This window comes from Globicephala melas, chromosome 13 (assembly GCF_963455315.2).
Source record: "Globicephala melas chromosome 13, mGloMel1.2, whole genome shotgun sequence".
In the NCBI taxonomy this organism is placed as follows: Eukaryota; Metazoa; Chordata; class Mammalia; order Artiodactyla; family Delphinidae; genus Globicephala; species Globicephala melas.
Window position 1 is genome coordinate 64923529 of NC_083326.1, and position 20913 is coordinate 64944441.

Sequence of the window (20913 nt, forward strand, 5' to 3'; positions counted from 1 at the left end):
ATGGATGGAGGGACGGATGGTGGATGGAGGGACGGATGGTGGATGGAGGGACGGATGATGGATGGAGGGATGGACGATGGATGGAGGGATGGATGATGGATAGACGGATGGATGGAGGGACGGATGATGGATGGAGGGATGGATGATGGATGGAGGGATGGATGGATGGAGGGATGGATGGATGGATGGAGGGATGGATGGTGGATGGAGGGACGGATGGTGGATGGAGGGACGGATGATGGATGGAGGGATGGATGGATGGAGGGATGGATGATAGATGGAGTGGCTCAAGTACAGCTTGGCTTTCCCGGAACATCTGCTACTAGGGAGCAGATGAGTTAGATTCGACTCACACATATTTGGAGCTTGAGAAAGAGTCAGGATTCCAACACCCTGTTCTCTCAAGGTGGAGGGTTCTCTTTTGTAACTTTGATCAATAAATGACTATTTTCTTAACTTTTTATTACAGGAAATTTCCAGCACATACAAAATCGAGAGCACAGTATCACGAATACCATTCCCATCACCCAGCTTCAACCCTCATGAACCCACGGGCAGCCTGGTTTTGGGGGATAAACATTCGGAAGCAGCAGGATGCAGGGGAGAGACAGGGAGCTGTTGGTGACCGCTCCCCACCCCTGCTTCCCACCCCCGCAACTTCCTGCAGGAAGGAGGCCTCACAGGGACAGGAGGACTTACCCTACCTGCCTCACAAGGGCTCCCGGGCACAGAGGAGAGACACCCACACGCGGCTCCGTCATCTCATTTCACAATCACCAGGAATCAGGAGACAGCGCACTGCAGGACAGCGGTCAGCAAGCTACGGGCCAAAGCCAGCCTGTCACTACCCGTTTGTGTGACCCAGGATCTGAGAATGGATCTTATAACGATTTTTAAGCAATTACATTTTAAGTGGTTATATAAGTACCTTCCTAATAGTCTCAATTTCGCCTCTCAGCCACAAAGCCTAAATTAGCTATTATCTGGCCCTTTAAGGAAAGGTTGGCCACCCCAATACCGCAGTGAAGAGCAGAGGCTCACGTAACCACGCTTGGTTCAAATCCAGGCTCTGCCATGGAACCTTCTGACCGGTCTAAGCTTCTGCCAATGGCGGGTACCACCCAGCTCTCTGCAGGGTGGAGTGGGGCTCAGATCCCAGAAGGCACACGGGATTCTATTACAAAGTGTAAAGCCAAACCCAAGTGCAAAGTTCCAGTAAAAGGAGGGGTCCTCTCTCCTGCAAGACCGCCAGAGAGGGAATGCCAGCCGCTCTGGGGGTCCCTGGGAGTCCCAGTCGAGCTCACCAAACAAGAAGTCCTGAAGGAAAGCACGGACTTCTGCTGAGGCATCTGAGCCCCACGGCAGTGCAGACGGTCAGCGCAGTCTCCTTCTCCTCCTCGTGTCCTCCAGACTGACCAACCCATCCCCGGGGCTGGCCAGCCCGGGCACAAGACAGTCCTTGCTCTGGCAGACACTGAGGATGCTCAGAAAGTAACAGGGACTAGACAGAGAGCTTCCCCTCAGACTCTGATCCCGGGTGGGGCCCGGGAGGCAGCAGGCTGCTTGAGGACTGGCCATCTGTGATGCATGAAAACAATGGCCCCAAGGTACCAAAAGTCCCCCAACCCCACGGCACAGAGATGCTGCAGGTAGAGCCTTGCATGCAAGCCCCGCCGTCTCAGGGCTGGCCTCAGCACAAGCGTTCCTGACCACGCAGGGCTGTGCTCTGGCTGGCAAGACACCAGTTGGCACCTCCAGGCTTCCCGCTGCCAACCACCTGCCTGGATACTACCACCTCTGCCCCGGCAGACGCCCTCCACGCTGCCCGCACCCTCTCTCACATTGAGGCCGGGCCCCCCGCAGCTGTCCACGCTATGCCTTTCAGCACCCTACGCAGGTGACACCTGCACAGCCTGAGCATCTGTGCCCGCCCTGGGGGCCGACCCTAGCTAGGGCTGGCCAGTGGACACTAGGGGAGATAAATCAACCAGCAAAGAAGCATCCTGGTTCCCATTAAATGTACACACAGAGCCAAATCCACCCCCTGGCCCACCGCGGGCTCCCTGGACCCATCACCGCAGGCAGCCAGGCCCACCGCGGGCTCCCTGGACCCATCACCGCAGGCAGCCAGGCCCACCGCGGGCTCCCTGGACCCATCACCGCAGGCAGCCAGGCCCACCGCGGGCTCCCTGGACCCATCACCGCAGGCAGCCAGGCCCACCGCGGGCTCCCTGGACCCATCACCGCAGGCAGCCAGGCCCACCGCGGGCTCCCTGGACCCATCACCGCAGGCAGCCAGGCCCACCGCGGGCTCCCTGGACCCATCAGTGCAGGCAGCCAGGCCCACCGCGGGCTCCCTGGACCCATCACCGCAGGCAGCCAGGCCCAACTGGGGTCTTACGGGAAGACTGCTTCGGGACACCTGCCAGTAAGGTTTTCCAAGTGACTTGCTGGCAACTCAGAGCAACATGACTTCATTTTATTTGGAATCACAAAACTAAAGAGATCTTAAAGATGCTACCGCGCAGCTTCCTCATTTATGGGGTGGGGGGTGGGGGGAAGTCAGGGGCCCACAGGGTTTAAGTGATTTACTCAGAATCAGAACAGCAGCTGACGGCACAGCCAAGACAGGCAACAGAGAGAAGAGGGAGCAAGTGAGAGCCCCAGCTCTATAGCTCACAAGCTGTGATGGTTAAGACTCCAGAAGTGCTGGCTCCCAGCTGCAGTGAGCTCTTAAATATAAGACAGATCATCTGCGGTGTAAGACAACTCACCAGCATGGAAGAGTCCATCCCTCCCCTTTCCTCCCCAAGGCCATTATACCACATTGCCCACCCTCCATATATGACCTTCCTGTATGTACCTGCCCCGCCTACAGCCTACACAACCACACAACCTACACAACCACACAACCACACAGCCTACACAACCACACAGCCTACAAAACCACACAGCCTACACAACTACACAGCCTACAGGCTCCAAGTCCTCAGGCACAGGGAGGAGTTTGACCTGACAAGCCCAACAGCGTCCTGCTGCCCTGGCCCAGCTTCTGCCAGCTTCTGCAGCCTGAGTGCAACCACGTACTACCTTCTGTAAAATCCCTTTTCATCACAGTATTTGGCTTCTTTGGAGTTTCCCTTAAGGCAGGTAGGAACTCCAGGGCCCAGAACTAACTGGACAATGCTGTCTAGCTGACTCAATCCACGGCCAGGATGCATGCAAAGGAGGCTGAAGTGCTTTTTGGTTTCGATTACAAGCAGCCCAGAGCAGCAATAAGATAGCAGCTTCTATGCTAAACAAGGAGACAGTGAGTTCCTTCCCTGCCAAGGACTACGGAGCTGACAAAGGACTGTCACATAGCTGGTAGCCTCAGAGATCTTCCCAAATGAGAGACGGGACTGGCGTGGCCCCAGCTCTGAGCCTCTCTTGATCCAGAGTGCTTAGGGAGCACCAAGGTATCAGGAGTTATGGTGAGACCCAGCTTGGCAAGAAAGAAGTCAGAGGACAGCAGAGGATGCATTGCAAAACCACAGGTAAACTGGAACAGCGTTTCTGGAAGGTAATTTGGTGGCAGATATCAAGTGTCTTAAAACCACCCACACCCCGACTAAATCCGCTGACAGATGCTCACCCTCAAGGAGGGAGCGGAAATGCAAATGGAAGCACATGTAAAAAGACGAGATGCTCACTGACTAATGAATGTCACTGAATTGTACTTAAAACAAAACGTGGTTTAAGTACAAAACAACGGGATAAGTATTTAGCCTTAAAAAGGGAGGAAACTCTGACACATGCTACAACGTGGATGAACCCCGAAGACATTATTCTCGATGAAATAAGACGTTTATAGTAATACTGTATGAGTCCACTTCTGTGAGGTCCCTGTAGCAGTCAAATTCAGAGACAGAAAGTGGATGGTGGTGCCAGGAGCCGGGGGAGGGAGGGGGCGTTATTGCTTAAAGGACACAGATTTCAGTTTTGCAAGATGAAAAGAATTCTGGAGATGATGGTGGTGATGGCTGCACAACAAGGTAATGTGCTTACTATCGCTGATCTATGGACTAAAAACTGCTTAAAATGGTAAGTGTTATTCTTATATATACAGACATACCCAAAAATATAATTTTAAAAAGTTAATAATGCAATATACCAAAACCCACCAAATTGTACATTCTAAATGGGCAAATTGTATGGTACGTGAATTATATCTCAATAAAGCTTCATTTAAAAAAAAAAGATGCTCGCTGAAACATTATAATAACGAGCTACATTTAATAAACGTTAAGTGTCCAACAAAATTCATTAAAATTAGATCAGTTAAGCTATAACTCTATTACAAAGTAATAATGTAGACTTTAAAAATAATGTTTACAAAATATTGAGTAAAACAAGAAAATGCTCACGCTAATTGACAAAAGCAGGACCCCCAGTGCAGCTAGATCTCAGCTACGTAAAATAATCAGAGATATGATTTTATGTAAAGTCGGGAAGAAAAGAAAACCTCCCTTAACACTGAGCAGAAGTGTGTTTCCCTGAAGCTTCTAACCATTAGTAACAGACCAGCCTCCCAGGTATGACCCTAAAGAAACCTACTCCCTCTTCCACATGACAACTGTTCAAGACACATAGCTAGTGCTCATGGACTCTGGAGGTAGACAAATTCTCAAGCCTGGCTGCAGAGGAGATCACCCAGGGAGAGTTCCAGAAATCCAGGTTGGCTCGGAAGAGGAAATCAGATATCCATGTAGAAAGTGCTTATGAAGAGTGGAGGCCTCTGGGAGCTGGGAGCCACCGACAGGCAGCAAGAAAACAGGGACCTCAGTCCTACAACCACCAGGAACTGATTCTGCCAACAACCTGGGCTGGTGAGGGGATGTGGAGCTCCAGATGGGAATGCGGCCCCTGCCGACACTTTGCAGACTTTGGAGACCCTGAGCAGAAGACCCAGCTAAGCCATGCTGGACTGTTGACCCAGGGAAACTGATATTGATAAACAAAAACAAGAAGAACCTCACAAATCAGACTTGCCAGGAGTGACCAGCTGTGGGGATGTGTGTGATTTTTCTAACTACAGCAGAGGTGGTCCATGTGGGCAACCAGGACAGAGACACTGCCTTCAATCTCCACCAGCTCAAATGCCCCCCCAGTTCCTGCTGAGTCTTTGGGCTCAGTGGCACCAAGCAGAGTAAAGCTACAGCCTGGACCCGTCCAAGGACACCGGGAAGGACCCGGGCCCCTAGAGGTCACGTGCTGTCCCGCTGACCCATAGGAGGCCCAGTCAAACGAACCCCCCAGACCCTTCCCAAGTGAACCACAGCCCAGCCCAGCCTTTAAAAAGCCCCCTGAAAATAGCTGTGAAGGGGAAAAGCCAAGGGACAGCACAAGGGTCCTGACCCGCTGCTCCTGCCTGGTCTGCACGTCCCCGAGCCCTGTGGGGCCGGCATGGATGTCCCCGATGACAGAGGGAGCTCCCCCAAGAAAGCCTCGCCTTGGCCTTTGATGTCCAAGGTCTTATTTACTGTCATGCCCCATCATGCCTGCCTTGGAATTCAATAAACATAAAGTGACTCTCCTCCCTTAGGAACGGCTCTGATCCACTCACATACTTGAGGGGGCCCAGTGCTTTGGGGCCAGAGAGAAAGTGGGGAGAGGGAGAGAGAGAGAGAAGGAGGGAGAGACAGAGAGAGACAGACACGTTCTGTTCTCCTCCCAGATGTCCCCCCTACTCTTGGAGTGCCCAGCAGGGCACTCATGCCCCTGCCTGCCGCACCGCGTCAGCCGACTGGGATGGTTTCCCACCTGCCACCTACGGAATCAGTGTCCCAGCCCAGCGGTTAGAATAAAGGGCCTCTCCCAGGCAGCCAGCAGCCGGGTCTCAGCCCTCTAACTTTCCCTGCTACCCTGCCGGGGTTTCTGCACCCCAAGACTGCAGACATAGCAGGGATTAACAGCACAGGGCCCACGGGGCAGGGGAAGCTGGGAGGTGACAAGCAGTGTGGGGACCGGGTCTCCAATACTTCCCTACCCCGCCTTCTGGAGTCTCGCTGACCCCTCCGCACAGTGCCCTAGAGCGACTTGCACCATCTGGGTGCTGACAAAATACCACAGGAGGGGTACCCAGACTGATGTTCATCATCACACCCTGGAGTTTTAGAGCCGAATTCTGACAGCGGCTGTCCAGGTGCCTGGTAGGGGGGGGCAAGGGGGCCCATCCGACTGCCCCCAGCAAGATGCTATCCCACAGGGCCTCCCAGCGGGCGCCCACAGGCATGGCGGTCTCGGATCCAGACCATGCCCATCACCCCACGGGGCCCCAAAGCAGACACTTCCACCCGTGTTCCCAGGGGAGAAAGTGGAAAGCTTTTAGAAGTCAACATTCATAAGTGAGTTACATTTTTTGGTCTAAGATTTGAGCAGATACGAATCCTGCTTTTGCACGTGCCGGCTTGCACACACACCCAGAGGCTGAGCCGCCAGGCCGAGCATCACCTAAGAGTTCACAGGTCACATCGCAGGGCCTTCCAGTCAATTGGACAACGGCTCTGAGCCCAGCACGGGGACCCCGGCACCTCGGAGAGGACAGGAGAGGGGGGCACCGGAGTGGCTGGCCCAGTCTGCACGTCCCCGCTCACAGCACAGCCACTCCACGAGATTAGGCAGGGCCAGGGATGAAGACTGCCCCATCTATTCAACCACGAGCCTGCAGGTTCCCCCAGCTCCTCACCTAAAGCCTCAGACAGCTCAGCTATGGGGATCCCTGCTGCTCCTCCTCAGGGGCCCCTGTGAGGGACGGTGCTGTGCAAGACGCAGCCCGCTCCGCAGGCACCACGTGCCTCCCCACTGAGCAGAGGCCTCGGTCAGCTCGGCCTGGTCGTGGTCCTGCTGTCCAACCACCACCGAGGTCTGAGGGAGAAACGGTGAAGACATCACGCTGAGTGAGACAAGCCAGACGCAAGAGGACAAGGGCCATGTGAGTCCACTTCCGAGAGGCCCCGCAGCAGATCCACAGACGGCGGGGTCACCGGGGGTGCCAGGGGCTAGGGAGGGGGAGGGGCGAGTTACTGCTTGATGGGGACAGAGTCTCGTTTTGGGAAAAGGTTCTGGAGATGGTGGTGGTGATGGTGGCACGACAATGTGAATGTATTGGGTTGGCCAAAAAGTTCGTTTGGGTTTCTCCTTACGATGGTATGGAAAACCCAAATGAACTTTCTGGCCAACCCAATACTTGATGCAGCTGAGCTGGGCACTGAAAATGGTTCAGATGCCACACGGGGCCCAGCTGTCCTGTGTCCCCTCCACACGACCCAGGGCAGCACCCTCTGCTTGGCGGAGCCCTGGGCAGCCCGCACAGCAGCCTGAGTGCACCGAGCATGAGCCACTCTCGTGGCTTCCTGTCTTCCTCCTCTGTTGCTCACTGAAGTAAGAGAGTCTGCGGTTCTTACTTTCTCTCTTTCGGCCTCACAATCACTAAAAACGAGAACCAAGTGGTTCTAAGCTTTCCCTCTACAAACTTGGGGGGGGGGGGCCTATGAGAAAAATCAAGCCGTCTCTCTCTCCCTGCAGCTCCTAGCTTCCCAGGCCCCCAGGAACACTGCAAGCGACCCCATTCCACCCTACAGGGGCGTGCGCAGCCCCAGGTGCCCTGGGACGACAGAACAGCGCACTAGGTGAAGCAGCTGGCTCTCCTTTGGGGCCACGATGCAGAAAAATACACACATACTGTACCTTTAAGACCACTCAGCCCAGGAGGACACATTAGGAGAGGGAACAGAGGGGGATGAAGGGGTCTGCTGAGCCCAGTGGGCGAAAAGGCCTGCACCTACTGAATTACGCATTTCTCCTTTAAAATCGCTTGCTAAGTGGTGTTCAATCAACTGACATTAGATGCCTGAGGGCGTGACTCTGTGAGACCAGAGAGGGGGCCAGATCCCAGGGGCCACCATCCTGGGCACTCAGGCTCCCACCAAGCCCCCAAGGAGGGGGCGTCCTCTCCAGCTGACAGAACCAAGCCCCTGCACAAAAGCCACATGCTGGATCTCAGGCATGTCCAGGTCTCGTACCTTCAAGGTCTGCATTCTTTCCCCAGACTATGTGGACATCTGTTCCAGAAGGCTACCCTTGGTATGTGTACATGTATTACCCGCAGACAATCTCTTCCTGCTCCCCTGGCAGACCAACTAACCCCGGCAGCATTCTCTGTGTGTGTGTGTGTGTGTGTGTGTGTGTGTGTGTGTGTGTGAGTTGGGTCTCTATTGCTGCACGTGGGCTTTCTCTAGTTGCAGCGAGTGGGGGCTGCTCTTCGTTGCGGTGCGCGGGCTTCTCATTGCGGTGGCTTCTCTTGTTGCGGAGCACGGGCTCTAGGCATGCGGGCTTCAGTAGTTGTGGCACACGGGCTTAGCTGCTCCGCGGCATGTGGGATCTTCCCGGACCAGGGATCAAACCCGTGTCCCCTGCATTGGCAGGTGGATTCTTAACCACTGCACCACCAGGGAAGCCCCCCGGCAGCATTTTTTTAAAGGGAGCAGGTCAGGCCTGTAAAAGGAAGCAAATCTTCAAAGCCCTTCTTATGCCGACAGAGGCACCTGGGAGGATGCCCTGGGACTGCTCACCCCCGGCTCTGCAGGCCCGGCTCCCCAGGCAGCTGGGGCAGCAGGGCCCTCCTGCTCCCTCCAGTGTCTCCACACGGTCTCCCAGCCACTGACAGCTCCTTCCTAGTGCTCCCTGGGCCATGCGCTGACCCCTCTGTGCACACGGCCGGCCACCTCTGTCACCTTTTCCCAGACAGCCCCTGCCCCTCTGCACCTCCCAGGACTGCCCACAGCAGAGCCTGTCAGCACCATGACCCTGCCCCAGTGCCCTGACTGCTGAAGGGAAAAGGCAGATGGACAGGCAGCATCCTTCCAACACGTCTGTCCTCTTGGGCGCTTTGCCACCTGACCTGCCGCAGGAATCTGAGCCAGGTGCCCCAGGTGGATGTACAGGGTTACAACACTTTCCGGGAGGTTTTTTTTGTTTGCCAAACAACTGATCAGGTCCCCTCCACCTCTGGGGAGGTCACTCGGTGCCCACTCTCATGCGACAGGCATCACCCCCCAGCCTAGGAGAGAGGACAGCGCCAGCCCCTCCACCAACGGCCTGACCTTGGGCGGGTGTGTGTGTCTCACACCCCCTCAGACCCAACCTGAGCGTATAATCTCACTCCAGCCACTTCACAAGAATGTTCCGAGGGCACAAGAAACAGCCTCCACCCAAGTCGTGTTTACTTCCCAGGTCAGGCATCGCAGTCCCCGCCCGCCCCACCCCCTGCCCCACCTCGGCAGGCGCGTCTCCCCGGGGCACTGCCACCGCCAAGTCCCCGTATTGCAAGGTGGCAGTGGCCAGGGGGCACCAGAATCCAAGACAGGTGATTAGCAGGCCCCAGGCCAGGGATTCAGGAAGCTCTTGCGATTGACTGAGAGGAGCCCAAACCTCAGCAAAGAAGGAAAAATAACCTCCAGGACATCTCCACAGCTAACAAGCTTCCTTTCTGGGGCACCGGTGTCGTCAGGCCCCCCAAAATCAATACCGATTATTAGATGGGGGAAAGCGGAGTGGGGCTCGAACAAGGAGGGGCCGGACCAAACAGAAACCTCAGAGATGGGGGTCTCATTCCATCCGTGACCCACAAACACCACAGCACCCAAGACACAGACACCAAGGTAGGTCTCTGTCTAGAGGATCTCACCACCCTGAAGAAGGAAGCCGGACAGACACAGGATTCACAGGAAATAGCTGCAGACATACAGCTAAAGAAAGATACACAGTCAGGGAAGACGCAAGGACATTACGAAGGTTTTGTTTGTCTGCGCTGGTTTTTTAAAGGCAAGGCGCATGGAAAGAAGCCTTTCCACAAACCCGTGAATAAAGGCAAGAGAGAATTTCCAGGAGATTGTGCCTGGCACTTAGTAGATGCTCAATAAATACCTCTGAGTGCTTGAACGGGGGACAGGTGGTTACCTTAGTAAAGGAAACATAGGTACAAACCAGAGTAAAGAAGAAAGACGTGGAAAAATTGTGTTAATAAATTTTAAAGAAAAAAAGTTAAAGGGACTTCCTTGGCGGTCCAGTGGTTAGGACTCAGCACTTCCACTACCGTGGCCCCAGGTTCAATCCCTGGTCCAGGAATTAAGGTCCCACAAGCCGCGAGGCCAAAAAAAAAAAAAAAAAAGAAAGAAAAGAAAAGAAAAGAAAAAATAAAGAATGGAAGGAAAGGATCTTAGCAACAACAGGGTCCAACCCCTGACGTTTTAGATGAGGAGAGAGATGTGGCCACGTGAAGTGTTGGGACGCAGCTCTCCTGACACCCGGCCGGGTGGCCTTGGCCCACCAGGCTGCCCAGCTCCACCTGAACTCCTCCCAAAACCCGGCTGGTGAGCACAACACACACACCATCTCTCTGCTGCCCAATGAGGGACTCACTGAGTCCTGGGGGCCAAACTGGTGTCCCCCCGAAATTCACCCGTCGAGGTCCTAGCCTCCAGCACCTCAGAACGTGACTGTATTTGGAGATGAGTTTCTCAAGAGGTGATTAAGTTACAATGGGGTCATCAGGGTGGGGTCTATCCAATCTGAATCATGTCCTTATAAGAAGAGGAGATTTTAGACACACACAGAGCCACCAGGGGTCCACGGGCGCAGAGGGAACACCATGTGAAGAGGAGGACCGTCTACAAGCCAAGGAGAGGCCTCCGAGGAAACCAATCCTGCCAGCAGCTTGACCTTGGACTCCCAGCCTCCAGAATTGCAGGCAAAATAGATTTCTGTTGTTGAAGCCCCCAGTCTGTGGCATTTTGCCCCAGATCACTAACATACTGAGCTGCTTCAAACACCTGGGTGTGAAAGCCAAGGAAACATCGCCATGGCTAACAGGTGTTCTCCTGAAGAGAAGACACCTATGAAGGACCAGAGATGGGGCGTCAAGGATGAATGCTACCCGGCAACTTCAAAACCCTAACTTAGTGAAACAGGCCAGACGCAGAAGGACAAATATTACATGATTCCACTCACATGAGGTACGTGAAACAAGTAAATTCACAGAAAACAGACCGAAAGTACAGCAGTGGTTGCCAGGGGCTGGGGGTGGAGGAAAGGTGAGTTATTGCGTAACGGATACAGAGTTTCTGGTAGGAATGATGGAAAGTTCTAGAGACAGTTATGGTTACACAACAGCATGAATATACAGAATGCCACTGAACACGGAAGAAAGGTGAAAATGCCACGTTTTGCTACATTTATTTTACCACAATAAAGAAAAACCTATCACATGTTACATAAATAAGTTATTTTAATTGAAGTTATTACATTTTTTCAAAAATAAGGAAAAAATCCTACATGAGCCACAGGGATTATAATTCCAGTCGGGGTCAAGACCCCTGTGGGGTTCAGAGTTAATAAATCCACCACCACCTTCTCCTGAGCCTTGATCTGAAACGCAGCCTCAGTCAAAATTCAGGCCTGTTGTCTGGCAACCGGAGAAGATGCCCATCCGTTCACCGTGAATGTGGAACCACAGGGCAGGCTGGACCACGGGATTCCCAGCCAGGGAGGGGAGGCGGCTATTGAAGCCAGAAGCAACAGGGAGGAATGGGGGTCACCTACCCCTGGACCCACATGAATCTACACTCCCAGCTCCTTCAGTGAAAGGTCCAGAATGCTTCCTTCTGTTCCCGAAACATGAAGGTCATCCTTCCCGAGCTGGAGAATCCTTGTAAAATTGGATGTACATTCCGTTTCCACCCTGGTGATGATTTAAATGGTCTCGGACTCTGCCTCTGTCCCCCGGGAGGAGCCTGCACTCAACTTGGAGGTGGAGGCAGGCTCTGGTCTAAAGATGCCGGTGGAGCCCAGGCCAGGCCTGGGTGACCTTTTCCCGCCCCACAGTTACCCCGGTCCATTCAACCACCCAAGGGAAAAACAAAGCTGCGATCATTCTGATAACATTTCACCAGAATCCAAAGAGCAAATTAAGCTGCTTAACAGAAATGTGAAACAACAGGGCAGCCACTTGCAGGAGCGCCCAGGAAGAAACACAAGATCTAGGGTCCCATCTCACAAGGAACACTCAGGGCTGGGGGCGCCTCAGACCTAAAAGAGGAAAGGCCCTTGGTTGTGTGGCCTCTCTCAGGAAAGGGTGGCCAAAGTCCTCGAAAGGAGTTTAAGGGACAGGGGTGGACACAGCTAAGACGCTTCCCAATGACCAGCCACCTTCCCACCTTCCCGACCTGGCCCCCCGGCTGTGGAAAGGAGGACAGGATCTTGGGGATGTGCTGTGTGTATGGCTCTGAACTGGGCTCCACGGGAGGCCCAGGAATGAACCAGGGATCCCTGCCTTCAAGACGCACACGTGGATGTGACACCACGTGGATGACACTTGGGGACATGATGCAAAGTGAAATTAGCCAGACACGGAGGGACACGTAATGTGTGTGATTCCACTCCTGTGACGAGGTGCCAAGAGTCATGGAATCACAGAGACGGAAAGTAGAGGAGAGGGTCCCAGGGGCTGGGGGAGGGGACACTGCTGCTTGATGGGGACAGAGTCGCAGCTCGGGAAGATGAAAAGTCCCGGAGACGGACAGTGGCGATGGTCGCACAACTACGTGAACGTATTTGATACCACTGATCTGTACACTTAAAAACGGCTAATGTGGGTGAAGGTAGTAAATTTTATGTCATATAGTACCACGAAATAAATAAATAAAGGACAAAGCACAGTCCAGAGTCACAGAAGCCTCTGCTCCACTGCTCCTCAGGGGCAGACGGCAGCCCCCACCCTCTGCCCTAGACAAGGCCCCTCCCCAATGCGGCTATTTCCGGAAGCTTCCCTGATGGCTCGCCCTCTGAACACATAAGTGATGTGTGTGTTCCTGTCTCCCATTAACTTTTAAGCTCCCAGAGGGCAAGGACCACACTCTCTCCTTCTATGCAGCCCCTACTGTAGGAGGGACAGGCTTGCACACAGCAGAGCTCGCAGCCGGTGGGTCCTGGGTGTGCGAAGCTCGAAGGACCCCTGGACTCCCCCACTCGCATTTTTCAGGCATGTGTGGGGCAGTGGGAAGAACACGGGCTCTGCATTCCAACGGGGCCCGGAGGCCCAGCTCTGCCACTTCCTGGTTGCATCCCTACCTGCAGATGTGGAGCAGGTGGGGTGATGGAGAGCTCACAGGGGGCCCTGCCTGAAGCATGCTGTCACCATGCCTGGCGCACAGCGGCTGGTGGTCATTTCAGCTCCTTCCCTCAACTCGGAAATACGAGAGCAAAGAGGCTCTGAAGCTACTAGGGCCGGGCCCCACGTAGGTGGCTGCTGTTGCGTCAGAGAATTAGGTGACTTCCACTCCCTCCCCACAGCGATTTTCCTCATTGTCACATTTCAGAGGCGCAGCCCTGGCCAGCAGGCATCTAAAGAACATGGGTAAACAGTCAGGACAGAGACAGATGGCCGCGCCCATGGGTCTCTCCTTCCCCTCCAGCCACGACGCTCAGAGGAGCGTGCTGGGTACTGAGTTTACAGGCTCCCGGAGCTAAAACCACCAAGAGTTTCAAAACCTAACAGGAGAGAGAACGTGGGACCTTGAGGACTTTCGGAGAAGGACCCAGAGAGTGCTAGGAGTGGGGTCCAAGCTGTCAAATTAACTCCTTGGCTGGAACCTACCCAGCGTCACCCACGGAGCCGGGTTCTCCTGCGTGCAGGGGCTGAGAGGCAGGCGAGGAGCTGTGAGCTCGGGGAGACGGCCCGCAGGGAGGGTCCCGAAACACACCCCCTCCAACAGGGCCCTGGTCCCTGGAGACTCCGAATTCCCCCAGCAAGACATCATGGTTTCAGGTTGTAGGTCTCCACGAAAACGTCCCATTTTCTGCTTCATTAAGGACGTTCTCCCACACCCTGGCGGGCGCCGAGGACCAGTTCAAGCTGGCTCGCTCGGCCGACAGCTGGCCAGACGGGGCTGGTGCCCAGCGACCACAGGGCAATCCTCCAGACCCCGGAGGAGCTGACGTGCCTGCAAAGCAGGCTTCTAAATACTACGGCCTCCCCCCAACCCGTCCCACAAGGGACTCAGGGGATGCGGCTGGGCCAGGCCGCAGATCCCGGCGACACACCACAGCCCACCCCAGCAGCAGATGAAGTCAGCAACTAGATGTGCCTAAAACAAACAGGACGGGGCACCGATCGCAAAGAGGCCACTCCACAGAGCCAAAAATAACCTCACTTGTTTCTAGAGGATGCTGACCAACGAAGCACATACAACTCCATCAGCAGAGAAAGAAAAATCAATGGAGCAGAAAACCGGATCAGCCCAACAGGGACCAGGACTCTGAGAGACTGCCGACTGCCTCACCCGCCACCCCCCCCAAATCCCTCTCCTTACTCCAATCACGAACTGTGCCTGGATCTCAAAACCCAGTCCCGTCACCCCTGTGCCTCACGGTATTTGTACTCAGATGTGCACACGTATTATATACACAAATCCCATAGGTTTAATCTCAGGGCCAGGAGTCAGACGGTGGACTAGGAGCCCAAAATGAGCACCGGTGGGCAGGGAAGACGAGGACGCAAGAACACACTGATGGATCAGAAAATGGAGCTAGGGTAAGACGCACAGAGGTGAGTAATGCGGGTTGATGTCTCTCATCAAAACTGGGCAGATCAGAACAGGCGTGGCCCTGCTTCAGCCCTGGCTAAAATCTTCACCCTGGGGATCTTCAGTGGCCCACTGAGTCAGAACTGTCGGTCACCTCACTTCCTCTTCATTCGTATTTTCACCTGCTCTGACTAGCAAGCGAACTTGACACTCCCATGGCCTGGGAGCAGCTGGCATCTCTTGGGTTCCCCAAACGTGTCATATAACTCTTGAGGACAGGTGGCGGGGATTGCCCAAGACACGGATCAATCCCGGCTAAAAGCCTCCATCCAAGCAGCAGAGATGACCCACTCTTTATACCATCCCTACTGCTCGGGTGCGGGGGGATCAGAAGGCAAGGAGATGACTGCCCAGGGCATCCTGGTCCCAACTCACAGAGAGTACTCTCGCGAGAAGCACAGGGCTCTAGACCCAAAGGAAGGAGCCACCGACCATCCCACACACCACCCCTCCCACCCCAATCCCATTCCAAACGCTGGGAATGCCTTCGGGAGGAAGGTGGGATGCAGTTTGTTCAGGCTCAGAATCAGTAAGAATCCTTCCAGTCCACAACAGTATTTGAAAATCACTCCAAAAACTATCTACCTTTTCCTCCCCACATTCCCTACTGCTCAGTGGTTTCCAGCCAGGGGCAGGTGTGCCCACCAGGGTGGTAGAGGTACCCACCTGCGTCTCCATGGAAGGCGCCGTCTTGAAGCAGCCTGCTGGACAAGCTGTCCCCATCGCTGGGCCAAATCTGCCCCGTCTTGCGGACGCCCACGATGGTGGCCTCGGACACGACCACCGGGCCCTGCCGGTGCCGCTTCTGACACTGGGGCGTGGGGGGGCTGCTGCTGTCGAAGGATTGCTGGGAGTTCTGCGAGGGTGAGCGGCTCTTGTCCCGGAACGTGCGGTAGGTAGTGGGGCTCGGGGACACGCGGCTGGACTGGCCCGAGGAGAAGTCCTCTTCGCTGGACGTGAGGTTCTCATTGGAGCTGCAGTCTGGGGTGTAGCCGCCTCCGCTGTCCTCAAAGCTCCGAGGGGAGTAGGACCTCCGGGGCCAGGTAAGGCGCTTCTCCTGCTCCGAGGTGCTCTGGCTGCGCTGGAGCGAGCCCTTGCCCTCCCCTTCCACCATCATGCCCCCGACATAGATGCTCTGGTAGGGCTGGTACTCCAGGGGCGGCCAGGGGGGCCTGTTGCCGCCATTGGCGTTGATCAGGTTGTCCTTCAGGAAGCGCGGGTTCAGCTCCGCGTCCTCAAAGTCGCCGTCGAGGCCGCAGCTGCTCTCGGAGAGGCGCCCTCGGTAGGAGGGCCTGGGCGGGTCCCCAGGGCCGGGTCCCGCGCCCTGCTGGGACTTCTTGCGCTCCATCTGCATGGCCTGGCTGCCCAGGGAGCTTATGCGGTCCGACACGTCTTTGTCGTTGACCTTCACCAGGCCGCGCTCGTGGTGGAACTCGACGTTCACGTAGAAGGGCTTCTCAGCGTCCGTTGCCGCCGGCTGGACAGGGCCCTTGCGGATCCTCTCGAAATTGGAACGCAGGGCCGCCACGCTGGTGGGGGGCCCGCGGTCGTCGTGGTCCGCGGGAGCGGCGGCCCCGGGCCTGCGAGTGGCCGCGGGTCTGGCCTTGCCCGGGGAGCCCTCCCCGTCGAGCCGGGCCTCGGGCTCGTCGGCGGGCGGCGGGTCGGCACAGTCGGCTGGCGCGGGCTGGGGGCGCGGCGCGCGGGGCTCGGCGGCGCCGTCGGGGGGCTGCGCCGCGCGCCGGAAGCCCCAGCGCTGTCGGTCGTAGCTCTTCTTCTCCTTGGCCAGCAGTGTCTGCAGGTAGATCATGCGGAAGCGCTCCTGGTTCACCTCCTGCTCCAGGCGCCGGATGGAGGCCTTGCAGCGCTCCAGCTCCTGCTCGATATCGCCCACCGAGCGCAGCTCCATCCGCGGCGGCTCCGAGTCCGGGAACTGCGCCTTCCACGCCTCGGCGAAGCCCACCGGGTCCACCATGGCGCGGCCGGCCTCACCTGCGCCGCCCGGCTGCCGCGGGGCCCGGCTCAGCGGCGGCGCGGCGGCCTCGCCAGGCCCGGCCCGGGGCGCCGGGCGGCCCCCATGCCCCCGGCGGGGCAGCGGTGACGGCAGCTGGCGAACAATACCCGCCCCCTCCCGGGCTGCAGGTGAGGCTGCAGCCAGGCTCCCCGCGCGCGGGGCGGGGCGAGGGGCTGCGCGCGCCGCTATTGTGTGCGGGGCTCCTGGCGCGCGCGGGGCGGGCGCTATCTCCGCTAGGCTGGGCCCGCTAGCCCATGGCCGCCGCCGGCGCGCTGCTCTCCTCGGGCTCCAGCGCCCGCGCCCAGCCGCCGCCGACTCCCCGCGCTGCGCTTGGCCAGCCCGCTCCCGCCGCACTCGCGCCCGGCCCGCACTCGGCGCCGCAGGAAGGGGAGGGCCGGGGGGCGGTAGCCGCGGCGCGGCGGACCGAGCGTGAGGGCCTCTTAAAGGGGCCGCTCCCCCGCCCAGCCGTGGCCCTGCCAGCGTCCCCGCGCCTGGGAAAACCGAGGCCCGGACGGCGAGTTCTGCACTCCTGGGACAGGAACCCCTGGGTCCGCATTGCCCCCCAGCCCGGCAGCCCCTCACCGGCGTCACGGCTGAGCGCGCCCCTAGCGGGCAGGTCACCCAGCGGTGCCAACGGGCCTGCTGCGCTGGGGTCCCGGGGTGGGTGATGAAGCAACATCTGCCACACGGGACTGTCACAGAGATAATCAATAGGAATTTCTCCCCAGGTCACTCAACACCCACGTCTCCCTTCCTGCGGTCCTGGGCCAGGTGTTTGCCTGACTCAGAACTTATCTCTGTAATCTGCCTCTGAAGGGGTCGCCAGCCTCCATTGGGACGCGCAGGGCTGGGCGGAAGACAGCATAGCCCAGGCGGGCAGGGAAACAAAATCTGTTCTCGTCCCCCGGGGAAGCCCAGAGATCTTAGACACACAGCACCCTGGAGGGAGTCAAAGGGGCGCCAAGTGAAAATACCCCCACCAGCCTGCTGGGTGAGGGGATACGGAAACAGGATTTGTCGACCAGAGAACCCGGCTTGAGTCCTGACCGCCTCTGCCCCTCTGTGCCTGCTTCCTGGGCGTTGAAATGAGAACGAGAATACCTCCCCACCCCCCGCCCCCGCCCCCGCGGCTGTTGTCCCCGCACGGATGTGAGGGATTGTCTTGCCTTCCCCGCAGTTCCAGTGCCACCCAGAGCGGATGCCCTGACATCTAATCTAGAGGAACAGAGCCCAGGGCCGGCCGGGCTGGGATTCAGGTCTCTCCCACTCTGGGCTTTGTGACCTTGGCAATTCCCTTCCCCTCTCTGAGCCCAAGTTTTGTCCTCTTATGTCAGATGTTGTGAGCACCATGTGTAAGGCAACCAGATGGGGCAAATATAAAGCATGTGCTGTTCCTTCCATGATTACCTTTAATGTTGGTTCCCTGGGAGACTGGCAGGAAAACCCTGGGGAGCAGGACTGGCAGACACTTCCAGGCACAGCTCACTGCCGCCTCCTGCAGGCTCTCCACCCTCCTGCTGTCACCCCTCCCAGGCCCCATGTCCCCTCCCACTCCTCTGCAAGGCCAACAGGGCCCTTGTAAAGCCCGTTTTGCAGGTGAGGAAACAGAGGTTGATGCCCTGACTTTGTGGCCAGCAATGCGAGGCGGGAATCCCAGCAGTGCTCACATCCTGATGACCTCTTCTTCAAAACGGGTATAATAAATCCTGACCTCCCAGGGCATGGCACACAGCAGCTCAGCATCGGTATCAGTTGCCTTCCTTGGATGACCTGCTCCCGTCACCCAGCGAGTGGGTCCGACAGGACTAGAACCCAGGCCTCCAGAACCCCATTCCCTGGCTGTCAGCAAGGAGACTCCCAAAAGCACAAACATTTTTTTCCCCTTGCTGACAGGGTCTCTGAGTTTCCAGGGGGAATTGTGGGCTCATCAGGGACATTATCATTAAACACCTGGGAAAGAAAAGGATACTTTGTGGGGGGGTGGCTTCATCCATCAGTGAGGTGTCCCTTTCCCTGGTGTGCAGGCCCCAACTCAGCCCCACCTTAAATATTGTACACATAAGCAAGCTCATATCAGAACTCTGATGCTGTTTGGTTTGGGTTTGCAAGCTCTGCTCTCTTGGTAGAGCAAGTGGCTCGTTGGGCACAAGGACACTGCAAGATAGTGGCTATCTTCCCATGGGACAGCTTGTTCTGGCCCCAAGGACACTCCTCCCATCCTCTGAGCCTTCCCTGAAAGCACTCCCACCCCGGGTCTCTGGTCCTTCCCCGAAGAGCTTTCTTATCATTCCTCCCTCCTGAGGAAGGGAAGAATGAGGAGGAAAGTGGGGTCCATATATATGACACTCTGTAGTCCCCCATTTGGTGTCTGTCCCCAGCTAGATCTAAACTTCCAAGAACAGAGATCTGTCTGTCTTGTTCCCCAGTGAACCCCCAATGCTTACGACATAGTAAGTGCTCAGCCAGTGCTGACCCGGGTGGGAGCGCAGAGCCCAGGGAGGAAAGGGTGAGGCGGGCAGAGCCAGGCCGCAGCAGAGGTGTGTGGGCCTTGAGGGCGGGCATTCAGGAGGAGGCAGAGGTCAGGGGAAGGCTGGCCAGCGAGCTGGTCCTAAAGATGGGGACAGACAGGCAAAGATGGGGAGAGTTCAGAGTTCTGGGTGTGTCTGAGGAACAGCTGGGTTATGGGGTGAGGTTGGTGTGGGCTGCAGGAGGTCACATCAGGCGTTTCGCACCCGTGAAAACCATCACTACAATCACCACCACTCCTAATAGATGTTTTTTTTTTCATCTAAAAACTAAAATGGAACAGGAAAGTGGGATTGTTGGTGATGTCCCCTCCTCAACTTCCTTCATTTTCTGGGATATGGTTTTGTGGCTCTATAATTCATTTCACAATCTCTCTCTCTCTCTCTCCCTCCCCCTCCCGCCCCACCCCCCCACCATCCGGTCCCTTTGCTGGAAGGAGAGGCTGGGACTCAACGGCCCCCTCTGCTGGACAGAACGCAGAACTTCCGATGCCTCAGAACCCTGGGCATGGAAACAACCCCAACGTCTGTCACGGGAATATCACAGTGGAATATTATATGACCATGAAAGAAAATGTAGTACCAGTACATGTTAAACATCGATGAACCTTGAAAACATTTATGCCAAGTGAAAGAAAACAGTCATAAAGGGCCACATATTGTATGACTCCATTTACATGAAATGTCCAGAATAGACAAGTCTATAGAAACAGAAAGTAGGTTGGCGGTCACCTGGGGATCGGGGATGGGAGGAATGGGGAGTGACTGCTAATGGTCTCACACAACAATAAGTGGGGACCATATTTTGCTCCTTCCCTGCCTTGTCTGTACCCTCCTCTCCGCCCGCTTTGGGGGCAGAGGCTAGAGGAGGGCTCCCTCCAAACGGGATGTGGCCACATGACCCCCATCTGTCATCTGCCATCCGTCAGCCCCAGGGAGCTTTGGGCAAGATCAGAAAATGGGGGCGATCGATACAGCTGTTCTCTGGCCCTGCTCGTTGCTCTGTGCTGGATGGTGCCTGGTGGGGTGCCTCTTCCAGGTTACCAACCCCGGCCCAGAGTGGGTAGCCGGGGTCTCTGAGGGACTTCCCTGGCCAAGGGCTCTGAACAAGTGAGCTGTGGGCCTTTCCTCCCAGGCCCCCTTGTCTGTAACTCCACCACATCTGCAGAATCAATTCTGCCGGCCGAGTGCCCAGGCTGCCATTTCCCGCTTCACAGAGAAGAAGGGGCTGGGACAAGATGAGCTGGTTCCTGAAGCCACGGCCAGTGACATGGTGCAGGCTGTGGCTTCCAGTGGCCAGAGGCCCAGAGCACCCTCAGGCCAGGGGTGCCATCCACCTGTTGGGGAACAGGGAGCAGAAGGAAGGGTCTGCAAACAGCAGCCTGGGGACAGGCCGCACTACCCTGCTCCCTCCTGGGGCACAGGCTCAGACAGGTGGCTGGTGGCCCTGAATTCTGGGAGGCATCTGGATGAGGGGGTGGAGCCTGGAAGGAGGCCGTGGGACAGCCACGCTCCCTGTCTGCCCGACATATGGGAGGTGACAGGGGAGGCCACAGCAGATGGCAGAGGAGTCCGGGGTCTGCTGGGAGGGTGTCTCGTCTCAGGGCCTCCTTGGGTGACGTGCGCCCAGGGCCCCCTGCCCCTGTCTCTGGGAGCCCCGAAGGCTCAGAAGATGAGGGCCCTCTCTGAGCTGTTG

At 56.6% G+C, this 20913-nt stretch overlaps 1 protein-coding gene across 2 annotated transcripts in view; it reads right to left on the minus strand.

The window, feature by feature from the left end:
* Positions 1-16694, minus strand: part of BCR (BCR activator of RhoGEF and GTPase) — a 99526-nt gene extending 82832 nt beyond the window's left edge. The window contains exon 1 of one of the 2 annotated variants that reach the window (XM_030836201.2): positions 15348-16694. In XM_030836201.2, coding sequence (XP_030692061.1) covers positions 15348-16653 — 1306 coding nt within the window. In that variant the 5' untranslated portion in view covers positions 16654-16694. The remainder of the gene's footprint in view (positions 1-15347) is intronic. The other variant, XM_030836202.2, reaches the window with a different exon arrangement.
* Between the last annotated feature and the right edge of the window lie 4219 nt (positions 16695-20913).